The sequence below is a fragment of the Periophthalmus magnuspinnatus genome, chromosome 21, assembly GCF_009829125.3.
Source record: "Periophthalmus magnuspinnatus isolate fPerMag1 chromosome 21, fPerMag1.2.pri, whole genome shotgun sequence".
NCBI classification, from domain to species: domain Eukaryota; kingdom Metazoa; phylum Chordata; class Actinopteri; order Gobiiformes; family Gobiidae; genus Periophthalmus; species Periophthalmus magnuspinnatus.
Genome location: NC_047146.1, coordinates 3,859,061 through 3,875,211, shown reverse-complemented (window position 1 = coordinate 3,875,211; position 16,151 = coordinate 3,859,061). Strand labels below are relative to the sequence as shown.

Sequence of the window (16,151 nt, the reverse complement as noted above, 5' to 3'; positions counted from 1 at the left end):
ACTTTGAGAGAGTTTAAACGAGAGAGAAATGTGAGAAAATGTCAACGCCTGTGTGAGAAAAGTGTATAAAGTGTGTGGTGAGGGGTTTTACAGACAAAAACAGAGAGAATAATGTAAAAAATAAAGCTGATACTTCGCAGATTTGGACTATTACGGGTTATTTTTCGAACGCAACCCCCACGATAAACGACGGACCGCTGTATAAAAATTTGACTGTTTTTGAAAGAAATCTCCAAACTTTTGATCCATAAACGTTGAACTTTATCATTATTTGTTTGGGATTAGCTCCACAAAATTTCCGTATTAATCTGTCTTAAAGTTTTCAGAAAAGTAAAGTTTTCAGGAGCCCGAGATCAAGAAGAACGTTCATGGTCCTGTTCTACAAAAAGATGAAGGTTTGAACTTTGAGAGAGTTTAAACGAGAGAGAAACGTGCGAAATGTGGTGAGGGGTTTTACAGACAAAAACATAGAGAATAATTGTAAAAAATAAAGCTGATACTTCGCCGATTTCGCCTGTTACGGTTTGGCTAGAAAAGGCTGAAGTTCATCCGTTGGTGGGTGAATTTGAACCTTACGTCGGGAGTATCTCCAGACGGATTCTTGAGAGTTTGTGAACAGATACCAGAGAATGTTAGCGAATACTGCAGTGGTAGCGGAAAAACGATGTTCAAATCTGTCAACTGGACCGGTCGTTGTGGGAGCGAAGACGTTTCGCTGCCCGTCCGCGCCGTTTCTTCAGTTCGAAAAAGCGAAACGTCTTCCCTCCCCCCGCAACGATTCGTCCGTTTGACAGATTTAAACTTCGCCTTTCGCTGCGGCTCAGACCCGGACGGCGGAGGGATTACACAGCCCTAATCTTCGCACCGTTTTTCTTTTTTTGGTCCTCAGGCTACGACGACCGTGACACCGACCTGTTCCTCTGCGACACAAACACCTGCAAGTTCGACGGAGAGTGCCTGAGGATCGGCAACATGGTCACCTGCATCTGCGACTTCAAGGTAAAACGTTCACACCACAGCAGCGGCGGCGGCGGCGGCACTTCGTCATCGCGATAAGCTTTATTCTTACAGCCACATCCGCGCGGTTGTGGTTTGTGTCGGGCTCGCCGTTTTGAAAATGGCGAGGGAGGTGAAGCAGATGGATTCGTATTCTGGGCGAGTGCGCTGAAGGTGAGGCGCTCTTTGGCTCCGCGATTGTGTATCTGCCGCCGCACTGAGGCCGGATGACCTTGGTTTCATTTTCTCTTGCAGGATAATCTATGTTTTTGACCGCAGCTGTTTCAAGGTTCACGATTCAACATTCAGATCGGAACAAAGAGCAGAGGAACACGTCGTTAGAGCATCAGTATCAGTATCGGTATCAGTATCTCCACGAAGAGCGTCAGGTGGCAAGTCCAGACTGATAAACCTGATCTGTATTTCGTCCGTCGACCGTCCAATCAGATTTGTTTATTTCAGCGACTCGTTGATCAGCCATTTTCAAAACGGCATTTCTTACCTCAGATTAACAGTTTAGTGCGTCAAATTTGCCAGTCCCTTGTTAGATTTTTTTTACTCGTAATGCGCCATATTTGTTTTTTGTAATAGAACAGTTATTTATAGGTGAGTATTTTTTCGTTCAACTGTTGTAGGTTTGGGTTAAGATTGGGAAAAGGTAGAATTGTTCAGGTTAGAGCCAAACGTACAGGGAACGTGGAGACTTTTTTTGTACGTGTTTGCCTTGTAGGATTGTCAAAAGTGTCAAAAATCAGATACTTATAGATGCTAAAACTAGTATCGAAACTAGATACTCATTTGAGCAAGTATCGATACTAAAGAAGTCACATTCACAGGACAGAAATGAACCTTTCTTGAATAGTTTTAGAATGATCTTGAGCTGAATCAGAACAAGTATAAGACACGTAGACTAGTATACACAGGACTAAACCAGGACTAAACCAGGACTAAAATGAAACTAAAAGAACTAAAAGAGGACTATAACTAGGACCAGACAGGACTAAAACAACTAAAAGAGGACTGCAACAGAGACCAGACCAGGACTGAAACAAGACTAAAATGAAACTAAAAGAGAACTATAATCAGGACCAAACCAGGACTAAAAGAGAACTTAAAGAGGACTAAAAGAGGACTACAACAGGGACCAGACCAGGACTGAAACAGGACTAAAAGAGGACTAAACGAGGACTACACCAGTGACTAAACCAGGACTGAAACAGGACTAAACCAGGACTGAAACAGAACTAAACCTGTGTCTAAAGAACCAGGATTAAACCAGATCTAAAATGAAACTAAAAGAGGACTATAACCAGGACCAGACAGGACTAAAACAGGACTAAAATGAAACTAAAAGAGGACTATAATCAGGACCAGACCAGGACTGAAACAGAACTAAACCTGCGTCTAAAGGACCAGGATTAAACCAGGACTGAAGCAGGACTAAACAGGACTAAACCAGATCTAAAATGAAACTAACAGAGGACTATAACCAGGACCAGACAGGACTAAAACAGGACTAAAAGAGGACTGCAACAGGGACCAGACCAGGACTGAAACAGGACTAAACCAGGACTGAACCACCACAGGACAGAAATGAGTCTTTTTTGACTGTCTTCAGAATAATCTGTGAACCGACAGGACACTGAGGGATTACACAGATATAACACACATGGAATAGAAAACAAACATGAACATTTAAAACCACTCGTTCCTCCAGACCTGTGCTCTCCTATTTTTCTAAAAAATCAGGGACGTTTTCACCCTGAGGAAAGTCTGGTGGTCCATAACTTGCCCTTTTCTGTTTTTAGACCGAAAGAACGGGTCTGTGGCGTGTTCTGAAGTTCTGATATAATTTGGTTTCAGGGCATCTGTTCCCGTGTCCTTGAACCTGAGGCTAACGCTAATGCTAATGACGCTGCTAAGTTTACAACCGCGGCTAAAACGGGAATATCGATCCAAGAATCATGTGACGCACGGAGGGGAGACGGGGGCAAAACAGGACTAAAACAGGACTAAAACAGGACTAAAACAGGGACGAGACGAGTACTAACACGGGATTATATCAGGACTGAACCAGGACTAGACCAGGACTAGACCAGGACTAGACCAGGACTGAACCAGGACTAGACCAGGACTAGACCAGGACTAGACCAGGACTGAACCAGGACTAGACCGGGACTAAAACAGGGCTAAAACAGGGACGAGACGAGTACTAACATGGGATTATATCAGGACTAGACCAGGACTAGACCGGGACTAGACCGGGACTAAAACAGGACTGAACCAGGACTTAAACGGGGACGAGACGAGTACTAACACGGGATTATATCAGGACTAGACCAGGACTGAACCAGGACTGAACCAGGACTAAAACAGGACTGAACCAGGACTGAACCAGGACTAAACCAGGACTAAACCAGGCCTGAACCAGGACTAAAACAGGACTGAACCAGGATTGAACCAGGACTAAACCAGGACTAAACCAGGACTGAACCAGGACTGAACCAGGACTGAACCAGGACTAAACCAGGACTAAACCAGGACTGAACCAGGACTAAACCAGGACTAAACCAGGACTAAACCAGGACTGAACCAGGACTAAACCAGGACTAAACCAGAGACATAAGAGACACTGATCAGTTAACCCAGAGACACAGAATGACGGGTCAAATGCAGAGGACACGTTTACCTCACGTTTTATAAATCCAGATTCATATTTAAGTGTAAAAAGTTAAAGTCCCTGCAGCAGTGAGTCCAGGTTCAGACTGAGCTCTGTGGACGTGGGACTGTGTCACGTCTCATTGAATTCACACTCGGCCCAAAGTTAAAGACGCCGCACCGGATTTAGAAAATGTGAAAAACAGAAAGAGTTCATTTTAAACAGTTTGCAGTCGTCTAAATTTATTCCTCACTTTACTTACGCATTCAGAACATCCTAATTATTCACCACGATGAGTTTAATAGAGCTTTTCACGACCAGGGCAGTGTCGCAGTGAAGCTAACGACAACTAGCATGCTACCAGTGCACGTCCTGCTTTTCCAGACCATAAAACATTTCATAATTAGATGCAAACGTCACACAGAGGACTTGTTTTGACCTCCAGAGCTGCTTATGCGACGGATTTGTACACGAAGACACATTTCGCTCAAATAAATGGGAAAAAATGTGTTACATAAAATGCTAAATACTCAACTTCACTTTTTCACATTCAAAACGTTTAATATTCCGTTTGAAATAGCTCATCGTCGTGGAAACTGTCCCTATTTTATTTTCTCTCTTTCTGAAAAATGGTCCAGAGCCAGGAGCAGGTTGTGAGCGCGTGCAGTGGAGTCTTATCTGAGGGCCGCGCCGGATTGGTCGGTTTTATCTGAGGAGCTAACGCTAACGCCGCGCTACGATAAACGACGCTAGGAGTCCATTTCCTCCTCCTGATCCAACACTGATATGAGAGAGAGGGATGGAGGGATGGGGCGCGAGGGGGAGAGGGGGAGGGATGGACAGAGGGGGCGAGAGGGAGAGGGGGAGAGAGGGAGGGATGAATTAAGAGAAAGAGAGAGGGAGAGAGAGAGGGGGAGGGATGAGAGACGGGGCAAGAGGGAGCGAGGGGGAGAGAGGGAGGGATGAATTAAGAGAAAGAGAGAAAGAGGGGGCGAGAGGGAGAGGGGGAGGGATGAGAGACGGGGCGAGAGGGGGAGGGATGGAGAGAGGGGGCGAGAGGGAGAGAGGGTGCGAGAGGGAGAGGGGGGGATGGAGAGACGGGGCGAGAGGGGGAGGGATGGAGAGAGGGAGAGAAGGAGAAATGGATAAAGAGAGAGAGGGAGAGAGGAAGGGATGAATTAAGAGAAAGAGAGAGATGGAGAGAGGGGGCCAGAGGGAGAGGGATGCAGAGAGGGGGGGACGGATTATGAGAATGAGAGATGGAGAGAGGGGGGGATGGAGAGAGGGGGCGAGAGGGAGGGATGAATTGAGAGAGATGGAGAGAGGGGGCAAGAGGGAGAGAGGGAGGGATGGATGAAGAGAAAGAGAGAGGGAGGGATGAATTAAGAGAGAGATGGAGAGAGGGGAAAGAGAGAGGGATGAATTAAGAGAAAGACAGATATGGAGAGGGAGGGATGAATTAAGAGAAAGAGAGAGGGAGAAAGACAGATGGAGAGAGGGGAGAGAGAGGGAGGGATGAATTAAGAGAAAAAGAGAGAAAGACAGATGAGAGAAGGAGGGAGAGAGGGCAGAATGAATTAAGAGAAAGGGAGAGATGGAGAGAGGGGAGAGAGGGAGGGATGAATTAAGAGAAAGAGACGGTGGGATGCAGTTAACTCTTTTTCTCTCGCTCCTCTCCTCTTTGTGTCCTACTACATTAGACCCGGGTTAAAGCTCCACTGCGGAAAAACAGAGGAAACACAGACACAGGGAGAACATGCAAAGAGGATTAAACCCGAGAGCGCGCGGCTGCGAGGCGAAGGCTAACCACTCTGCCACAGACGGACACGGTGTCAGTGGAGCATAATGTGGGTTTAGTGGACTCCCCCACAGAGACTTCAATCAGGAGATACGCCATGTTTATGAGAGAGGGAGGGAGGGAGGAGAGGGGGGGGGAGAAGAGGACGAGAGGAGAATGAGGGAGAGAAGAGGACGAGAGGAGAATGAGAGAGGGGGGGAGAGAAGAGGACGAGCGGAGAAAGAGAGAGAGGGGGGGAAGAAGAGGACGAGAGGAGAGGGAGAGGGGGGGAGAGGGACAGAAGTGAGGGAGAGAAGAGGATGAGAGGAGAAAGAGAGAGGGGGGGAGAGGGATAGAAGAGAGGGAGGAGAGGAGAAAGAGAGAGAGGGGGGAAGAGGGACCGAAGTGAGGGAGAGAAGAGGAAGAGATGATAGAGAGAAAGAAGATGACATATGAGAGGGAGAGATAGAAAAGGAGGGTAATAAGCCTCAGATGTGCTGTCAGGAACTAAACCAAGACTAAACCAGGATTTAACCAGATCTAACCCAGGTCTAAACCAGGACTAAACCAGGACTAAACCAGGACTAAACCAGGTCTAAACCAGGTCTAAACCAGGACTAAACCAGGTCTAAACCAGGACTAAACCAGGACTAAACCAGGTCTAAACCAGGACTAAACCAGGTCTAAACCAGGACTAAACCAGGTCTAAACCAAGTCTAAACCAAGTCTAAACCAGGCCTAAACCAGGTCTAAACCAGGCCTAAACCAGGTCTAAACCAGGACTAAACCAGGACTAAACCAGGTCTAAACCAAGTCTAAACCAAGTCTAAACCAGGCCTAAACCAGGTCTAAACCAGGTCTAAACCAGGTCTAAACTAGGTCTAAACCAGGACTAAACCAGGTCTAAACCAGATCTAAACCAGGTCTAAACCAGGTCTAAACCAGGTCTAAACCAGGTCTAAACCAGGTCTAAACCAGGTCTAAACTAGGTCTAAACCAGGACTAAACCAGGCCTAAACCAGGTCTAAACCAGGACTAAACCAGGTCTAAACCAGGTCTAAACTAGGTCTAAACCAGGACTAAACCAGGACTAAACCAGGTCTAAACCAGGACTAAACCAGGTCTAAACCAGGACTAAACCAGGTCTAAACCAGGACTAAACCAGGTCTAAACCAAGTATAAACCAAGTCTAAACCAGGCCTAAACCAGGTCTAAACCAGGACTAAACCAGGTCTAAACCAAGTATAAACCAAGTCTAAACCAGGCCTAAACCAGGTCTAAACCAGGTCTAAACCAGGACTAAACCAGGTCTAAACCAGGTCTAAACCAGGTCTAAACCAGGTCTAAACCAGGACTAAACCAGGTCTAAACCAGATCTAAACCAGGTCTAAACCAGGTCTAAACCAGGTCTAAACCAGGTCTAAACCAGGTCTAAACCAGGTCTAAACCAGGTCTAAACCAGGTCTAAACCAGGTCTAAACCAGGTCTAAACCAGGTCTAAACCAGGTCTAAACCGGATTCGTCTGCAGCTGAACCTCTCCCCTGGGTTCATGCTCAGATTTATAATGAGTCGGAACGAGGTTAGGAGCAGAGAGAGAGACGGTGAAAGAAAAGAGAGAAGGAGAGAGTGAGGGGGAGAAGAAAAAGAGGAAGAGAAAGAGAGAAGGAGAGAGAGCAAGAGAGAAGAGAGACAGAGGAGACCAGAGATAAGAGAGGAGTAAATGAGAAGAGGAAAGCAAGAGAGGGAAGGAGGGAGGAGATCAAAAAGAGAGAGAATGTGGGACAGGGCGAGCGGTAAGTAGAGAAGGGATGCAGAGGAGAGAGAGAAAATGGGACAGGGAGAGAGTGAAGGAAAAAGCAGGAAGAGAGGGAGAGGACACAAGAAAGAGAGACAGGTGGAGAGAAAGGGAAAAGGAGGAGAGATAAGAGAGGAGAAAAGAGGGATGAGAGGATGAGACGAGAGCGTGGAAGGAGGAGAAAAGAGGGATGAGAGGATGAGACGGGAGCGTGGAAGGAGGAGAAAAGAGGGATGAGAGGATGGGACGGGAGCAGATTAGTACTGTTTAATCCTGTTTAAGTCTGATTCAGTCCTGGTTTAGACCTGGTTCAGACCTGGTTTAGACCTGGTTTAGTCTTGGTTTAGACCTGGTTTAGTCTGGGTTTAGACCTGGTTTATACCTGGTTTTGTCTTGGTTTAGACCTGGTTTAGACCTGATTTAGACCTGGTTTAGTCTTAGTTTAGACCTGGTTTAGACCTGGTTCAGTCCTCGTTTAGACTAGTTCAAACCAGGTCTCTTTTTCGTGGCAGCAGACGCTCCCTCGGCTGCAGGCGGCTCATTTTTCACTGTCATTCTCGGTCTGGGCTGGATCTGGACTGGGTTTGGACTTGGTCTGGACTGGGTCTGCACTCAGTCTGGACTCGGTCTAGACCTCCTCTGGACTCAGTCTGGACTTGGTCTGGGCTCAGTCTGGGTCATGGCTTCTGGGACTGGACTCATCAGATCTCATTAAGCAGGACTCCAGTCTGAACAGGGACCCACTCCAGAGGGACCAGACCTGGATCTAAACCAGGACTTAAATACAGCTACTTAAAGGAGCTCAAACTGGGACTAAAATAGAACTAAACCAGGACTTAAACACAGGGACTAAAGTGGGAGTGAACCAGAACAGAACCAGATCTAAACCAGGACTAAAATAGAACTACACCAGGACTCAAAAAGGACTAAATAAGGACTAAATCAGGACTAAACCACAGACTAAACCACAGACTAAACCAGGACTAAAATAGAACTTACCTTGGACCAAAGACAAGATGAATCCAGGACTAAACCAGGACTGAACCAGGGACTAAACCAGGTCTGAAATGGATCTAAACCAAGACTGCATTCCCACTTGCACAAACAGCACGTCAACATAGATAAGGCAGTTTATTTGTACAACACGAGGTCGTTTAAAGTACTTTACAAAATAAGAAATACTAAAACTACAATACAACAAATCAAAACATAAATAATCACAAATGAGCGTCATGAAATTAACATTAAACGTGAAGAGTGCAGGATAAAAAGGCATAATCATATTCACATCTCATTTATTTTATTTATTTATTTATTTATTTTAAATAGGGACAAAACACATTAAACACAGTTGTGGTCGGACACATTATTGCTGTGTATTAACTGACCTAACAGCAGCATGTAGAGAGTGAACAACAAGGGTCCTAGACTTGACCCCTGGGGCACCCCACAGGTCAGGGACATTTTTTCTGAGACACATTTTCCAATTTCAGCAAAGTCCTCCAGTCCTCTAGTCTCTGTGAGAGGATGCCATGATCCACAGTGTCAAATGCAGCACTCAGATCAACAGGATCAAGACTTTTCCTGCATCAGTGTTCAGGCGGACGTCATTTTTCAAAAAGAGCAGACTCAGTGCTGCTCTAAATATTTGTTGTGTTAAAAGTTAATAAGCTGTTGATAAACTACTTTTTCAAAGACTTTGCCTACAAATATCAGATTTGAGATTGGTCGGTAATTGTTCAGTATTGCGACATCAAGACTGCTCTTCTTTAGCTTGATAACGTCCCAATCTTGGGAATGTTCCAGATTAAAGTGACATTGACTATGCAAACGAGTGGTGACAGCAAACTGTTGAGCACAGACTTTAGAAATCTACTGGCCAACGCATGGAGGCAGCTGTAGATGGACTGACTGGTGACGATCTCGTGGACAGTTTTGTCAGTTACAGGTGCAGAGTGAGTCCGCTCTAAGTGTCTCGGTGGTGCTGGGTTGTTATTGTGGAATTTATGGCATTTTTGAACTTTGCCATTAAAGGATACTGCAAACTCATTGCACTTTGATGTGGAAATTAGTTCTATCCTCAGTGGAGCTGGAGGGTTTGTTAATCTGTTTACTGTTGCAAACAGGACACGAGAGTTGTTACTACAACTTCCAATAATGTCAGAAAAATCCCTCTCCCTTGTTCTACATAAACTGTGGTTGTACATGTGCATCTTTTCTCTGTAAATCTCATAATGAACCTGGAGCTTTGACTTGCTCCATTCCCGCTCGGCCCTCCTCCCTTTTCCGTGCCCTGATCGAGTCACTGTTCCTCCGCGGCGCTTTCTGTTTATCTTTATCCATTTTAACCTTCACCGGGGCCGTGGTCCAGAACATTCAAAACACTCAAAGTCACAGAGTTCAACGAATCATCAACATCAGAACATGAGGCGTTTCCACCTGTGTCTCCAAAATAGACTAATCCAGAACTAAACCAGGATTAAACCAGGATTAAACCAAGTCTAAACCAGGACTAAACTAAGTCTAACCCAAGTCTAAACCAGGAGAAAACCAGGACTAAATCAGGTCTAAGTCTGGACTGTTGTGTCCTTTTTCCAGCTTTGTTTGTTTCTCATTAATAAAACACAAAAGTGGAGCTGATCCCAGAGGAACAACTGTACATGTTCTGCTCCTCTCCTCCTCTGACCCTGTGCTCCTCTCCTCTCCTCCTCTGACCCTGTGCTCCTCTCCTCTCCTCTCCTCCTCTGACCCTGTGCTCCTCCTCCTCTCCTCTGCTTCTGCTCCTCTCCTCCTCTGACCCTGTGCTCCTCTCCTCTCCTCCTCCTCCCCTCTGCTTCTGCTCCTCTCCTCCTCTGACCCTGTGCTCCTCTCCTCTCCTCCTCCTCCCCTCTGCTTCTGCTCCTCTCCTCCTCTGACCCTGTGCTCCTCTCCTCTCCTCCTCCTCTCCTCTGCTTCTGCTCCTCTCCTCCTCTGACCCTGTGCTCCCCTCCTCTCCTCTCCTCCTCCTCTCCTCTGCTTCTCTCCTCTCCTCCTCTGACCCTGTGCTCTCCTCCTCTCCTCTCCTCTCCTCCTCCTCTCCTCTGCTTCTCTCCTCTCCTCATGTGACCCTGTGCTGCTCTCCTCCTCTGACAATATGCTCTTCTCCTCCTCTCCTCCTCCTCTCCTCCTCTGCTCCTCTGCTCCTCTCCTCTCCCCCTCTCCTCCTCTCCTCCTCTGACAATATGCTCTTCTCCTCCTCTCCTCCTCTTGTCCTCCTCTCCTCCTCTGCTCCTCTCCCCCTCTCCTCTCCTCTCCCCCTCTCCTCTCCTCTCCTCTCCCCCTCTCCTCCTCTCCTCCTCTCGTCTCCTCTCCTCTTCTCCCCCTCTCCTCTCCTCCTCTCCTCTCCCCTCCCCCTCTCCTCTCGTCTCCTCTCCTCCTCTCCCCCTCTCCCCCTCTCCTCCTCTCTCCTCCTCACAGTGAGTGACAGGTGACTGCCGGTGTGGCCCTGACGGGGGGAGGGGGGGGGGGGGAGATTATAGAAAATCATTAGAGGACGAGAGTGAAGGATGGACCTGTTCAGAAAGTTAAATACAGCAGGAGTCCGTCAGAGGAGGAAAAACTGCACCCACATATGCACAGGGGAGAAGTACTGGAGGGGTAGTACTAGCAGTACTAGCAGTAGTGGTATTGGTTGTAGTATGTAGTAGCTGTAAATAGTAACTAGTAGTTTTGAACTTTACCTGGAGTTTTATAAAAGTTTGTATCAGTCTGGAGTCTAGTTTAGACCCTGGTCTGGACCCTGGTCTGGACTCTGGTCTGGACTCTGGTCTGGACTCTGGTCTGGACCCTGGTCTGGACCCTGGTCTGGACCCTGGTCTGGACTCTGGTCTGGACCCTGGTCTGGACCCTGGTCTGGACTCTGGTCTGGACTCTGGTCTGGACCCTGGTCTGGACTCTGGTCTGGACTCTGGTCTGGACCCTGGTCTGGACCCTGGTCTGGACTCTGGTCTGGACTCTGGTCTGGACCCTGGTCTGGACCCTGGTCTGGACCCTGGTCTGGACTCTGGTCTGGACTCTGGTCTGGACCCTGGTCTGGACCCTGGTCTGGACTCTGGTCTGGACTCTGGTCTGGACCCTGGTCTGGACCCTGGTCTGGACTCTGGTCTGGACCCTGGTCTGGACCCTGGTCTGGACCCTGGTCTGGACTCTGGTCTGGACTCTGGTCTGGACTCTGGACTTGGATCTGAGGCCTGGACTATAGGAGGTCCTGGGAGGTTTGGCTCTCAGCTGCAGATGGAGCAGAGCCATGAAATATTCACAACAAGAAACTGAACCAAGAAAATCAGTTTGTGCAGAGGGCGCTCCAGGTCAGAGATGCAGGTTTCCTGTTTTAGTCCTGGTTTAGATCTGATTTAGTCCTGGTTTAGACCTGGTTTAGATCTGATTTAGTCCTGTTTTAGTCCTGTTTTAGTCCTGTTTTAGTCCTGGTTTAGATCTGTTTTAGTCCTGTTTTAGTCCTGTTTTAGTCCTGGTTTAGATCTGATTTAGTCCTGGTTTGGTCATCTCCCCTCCTCTCCTCCTCTCCTCCTCGCCTCCTCCTTCTTTCCCCGTCTGAGATTCATATTTTTAATCTCTTCTCTCTCCTCCTTTCCCCTCCTCTCTCTTTATCTCTTCCTCTCTCTCCTCTTCTGTCTCCATCTATCCCCTCTTTCTCTCTCTCTCTCCTCCTCCTCTCCTCCTCTCTTTCTCTCCTCTCCTCTTCTCTCTCTCCTCTTCTGTGTGTCTGATTTTCCTCTAAATTGCTCCGAGTCTCTGTGGAGGATTTGAAAAAGTGCTTCATCTTTTATTTAGGCTCTGGAGGATCATGGCCCGCTGAATGTCCTTCCCTCTCCCCTCTCCTCTTCTCTCTCTCCTCTCCTCTCCTCCTTTCTCCTGTCCTTGCCTCTCTCCTCTTTTCCTCCTCTCCTCTCCGTCCTCCATCACATTTCAGTCCAGTTAAAGCTGACAGAATTTGCACCTTTTGAAATCACAATGTTCATTTAAACCGACTGACTTCCAAACGCCGCTGTCCGACGGGAGCTGACGTCGCCGTAAACGTCATGTTGTGTTTGTTTTTTTTCATTTGTACCTAAATGACTATGCGACGCTGCTGAATCCTACGCGTATCAGCAAAAATAAATCGAAAATAAACCTGGAGAAGGAAATGCATCACAGTGAGTCTGCACCAGTGAAAACAGGAGTAAGACACGAGGTAACGGCACGGAACAGGACTGCACGGCTTTGTGTTTACGGTAAAAATGTTCTGTGTGGTGACGGGTCAAATGAGTCGACGCGCGGGGAGCTGTGTCATTGAGTCACGTTAAGAAAAGTCACCGATGTCCCCTGTGTCGTGTGACCGATATCCCCTGTGTCGTGTGATCGATATCCCCTGTGTCGTGTGACCGATATCCCCTGTGTCGTGTGACCGATATCTCCTGTGTCGTGTGACCGATATCCCCTGTATCGTGTGACCGATATCCCCTGTGTCGTGTGACCGATATCCCCTGTGTCGTGTGACCGATATCCCCTGTATTGTGTGACCGATATCTCCTGTGTCGTGTGACCGATATCCCCTGTGACCGATATCCCCTGTCATGTGACCGATGTCCCCTGTGTCCTGTGACCGATATCCCCTGTGTCACGTGACCGATACCCCCTTTGTCATGTGACCGATGTCCCCTGTGTCATGTGACCGATGTCCCCTGTGTCCTGTGACCGATATCCCCTGTGTCACGTGACCGATACCCCCTTTGTCATGTGACCGATGTCCCCTGTGTCATGTGATCGATATGTGACCGATATCCCCTGTGTCATGTGACCGATATCCTCGCCATCATGTGACCGATATCCCCTGTGTCATGTGACCGATATCCCCTGTGTCATGTGACCGATATCCTCTTCGTCGTGTGGCCGATATGTGACCGATATCCCCTGTATCGTGTGACCGATATCCCCTGTGTCGTGTGATCGATACGTGACCGATATCCTCTGCGTCAGTTCACATTAATCTGCAGAGCTCTGACTGAACGCCGTGTCAGTTCTTCTGCAGAGGAAGCAGTTCTGTTTTAAACCACCAGACGGCGCTATAGAATTCACCAGCACCGTGTCAACACCGCGTTGGAGACGAGCTCCACACGCCCGAGACGACATCCACCCGTCTGCCATAGGATTTGTACATTTACGTTACATAAATACTAATAATCCTACATAAATATCATCAGAGTTTATCAGAGAGTCAGTTTAACCTTTTTATTTGACCCTATTTTCACAAGTATCTGCTCTGGATCTGAGCTCAGTCTCTCTCTCCTCTCTCTCTGTGTCTCTCTCTCCTTCTGCCATCCCTCCACACCCTCTCTCTCTCTTTCTCCTCTCTCTCCCTCTGTCCTCCTCTCTCGTTCTGTATGTTTTTCACAAATATCTGCTCTGTATTTGGGCACTCTCTCCCTTTCTTCTCTCTCTCTCCCTTGGTTATCGCTCCACACCCTCTCTCTCTTTCTCCCTCTCTCTTTCTCTCTGGCCTCCCTCCCTCTCTCTCGCTCATTCTACCCTCTCTTTTTCCCTCTGTCCCCCCTGTGTCTTTCTTTCTTTATATTTTTCACAAATATCTGCTCAGTATTTGGGCCCAGTCTCTCTCTCTCCTCTCTCCTCTCTCTTTCTTCTCTCGCTCTGTCCTCCCTCTCTCTCCTCTCTCTTTCTTCTCTCGCTCTGTCCTCCCTCTCTCTCCTCTCTCTTTCTTCTCTCCCTCTGTCCTCCCTCTCTCTCCTCTCTCTTTCTTCCCTCGCTCTGTCCTCCCTCTCTCTCCTCTCTCTTTCCTCTCTCGCTCTGTCCTCCGTCTCTCTTTCTCTCGTTCTTTATATTTTTCACAAATATCTGCTCAGTATTTGGGCCCAGTCTCTCTCTCTCTCTTCTCTCCTCTCTCTTTCTTCTCTCGCTCTGTCCTCCCTCTCTCTCCTCTCTCTTTCTTCTCTCGCTCTGTCCTCCCTCTCTCTCCTCTCTCATTCCTCTCTTCCTCTGTCCTACCTCTCTCTTTCTCTCGTTCTTTATATTTTTCACAAATGTTCAGTATTTGGGCTCAGTGGGGGGTTAAAGGTCAAACTGTTGTGATCGATGCAGCGCTGAAAACCAAACACGTGTGAAACATGATCGATACGAAACAAGAGGGAGAGAGGAGGCGCCGTTTGACCTCCTCTGCTCCTCTGTGCCCCCCTGTATCCTCCTCTGCTCCTCTGACCCTCTCCTCTGCTCCTCTGTACCCTCCTGTATCCTTGTCTGCTCCTCTGCTCCCTCCTGTATCCTCCTCTGCTCCCTCCTGTATTCTCCTCTGCTCCCTCCTGTATCCTCCTCTGCTCCCTCCTGTATCCTCCTCTGCTCCTCTGTATTCTCCTCTGCTCCTCTTTCTTCTTTTCCAAAGTTATGTTTTAGTTTTAAAGCTGGTCCCATAAAGTCTGTAGTTAAAGTGGAACTAAACACTAAATTCACTTTTATTGCTGCTAAACTGTGTCTGTGGTGTTTTAATAGCATCATTTCACTGCTCCTATGGCCCTTTTGTTTTTTTATTTTTGCAGCTTTCTGATCAAAAACAGTCAAAAATGTGTTGGGCTCCAGTGGGCTCTGCAGTTTAAAGTACTACGTGACATCACACAGGACTGCCCTGATTACAGCCAGGTGTTTCTGGTAGAGTTTGACGTGTGGCGACTTGTTAAACCAATCACACTGTTCATCATGTGTCCAGACCCCTCCCCACAACACCGTACACATGTACAACACCGTACACATGTACAACACCGTACACATGCACAACACCGTACACATGCACAACACCGTGCACATGCACAACACCGTACACATGCACAACACCGTACACATGCACAACACCGTACACATGCACAACACCGTGCACATGCACAACACCGTACACATGCACAACACCGTACACATATACAACACCGTACACATGCACAACACCGTACACATGCACAACACCGTACACATGCACAACACCGTGCACATGCACAACACCGTGCACATGCACAACACCGTGCACATGCACAACACCGTGCACATGCACAACACCGTACACATATACAACACCGTACACATGTACAACACCGTGCACATGTACAACACCGTGCACATGTACAACACCGTGCACATGCACAGCGAGACTGAAAACAACTCACCCTCCAATACAGACATGGGACACTTACAGTACAACTAAAATAAATCAGACATTAAAACACCCCAGACTACAACTCTGTTTAGACCTGGTTTTGTCCTGGTTTAGTCCTAGTTTAGACCTGGTTTACACCTGGTTTACATCTGGTTTAGTCCTGGTTTAGTTCTGGTTTAGTCCTGGTTTAGTCCTGGTTTAGACCTGGTTTAGTCCTAGTTTAGTCCTAGTTTAGTCCTGGTTTAGACCTGGTTTAGACCTGGTTTAGTCCTGGTTTAGTCCTGGTTTAGTCCTGGTTTAGACCTGGTTTAGTCCTGGTTTAGTCCTGGTTTAGTCCTGGTTTAGACCTGGTTTAGTCCTGGTTTAGTCCTGGTTTAGTACTCAGATCATTTAAAGACTCGAAGTGCAGAGACGGGTTCAGGTTTTTTTAAAAGCCGTCTCTCCTCGGCCTCTCCTGTGCCACAGCCGCCCTGGGGCACGTGGACAGAGGTGTGGCTGCCATTCTGCACCAACAGGAGAGAGTGATGGAGGGAGAGAAGGAGGGAGGAGGAGGTGAAGTGGAGCATCGAAAAGTGCTGTGGACATGAGGAGAATCAAAAAGATCAGGACTTAAACCTGCAACAGCTTAAAACCTCTGCAGTCTGCTCTCTCTCCCTCCTTTCTTTATCTCTCCATCTCCCTTATTTTACTCCTCTAGTTCTCTCTCTTTTTTCTCTATCTGGTAATAATGACAAT

General features: G+C 47.7%; 1 protein-coding gene across 1 annotated transcript in view; it reads left to right on the top strand.

Annotated features, from left to right (window-relative positions):
* The first annotated feature begins 664 nt into the window (after positions 1-664).
* LOC117389463 (tomoregulin-2) overlaps positions 665-16,151 on the top strand; it is a 67,936-nt gene continuing 52,449 nt past the window's right edge. The window contains exons 1-2 of the mRNA XM_055230706.1: positions 665-785; positions 890-999. Of these exons, the coding sequence (XP_055086681.1) occupies positions 665-785; positions 890-999 (231 nt within the window). The remainder of the gene's footprint in view (positions 786-889; positions 1,000-16,151) is intronic.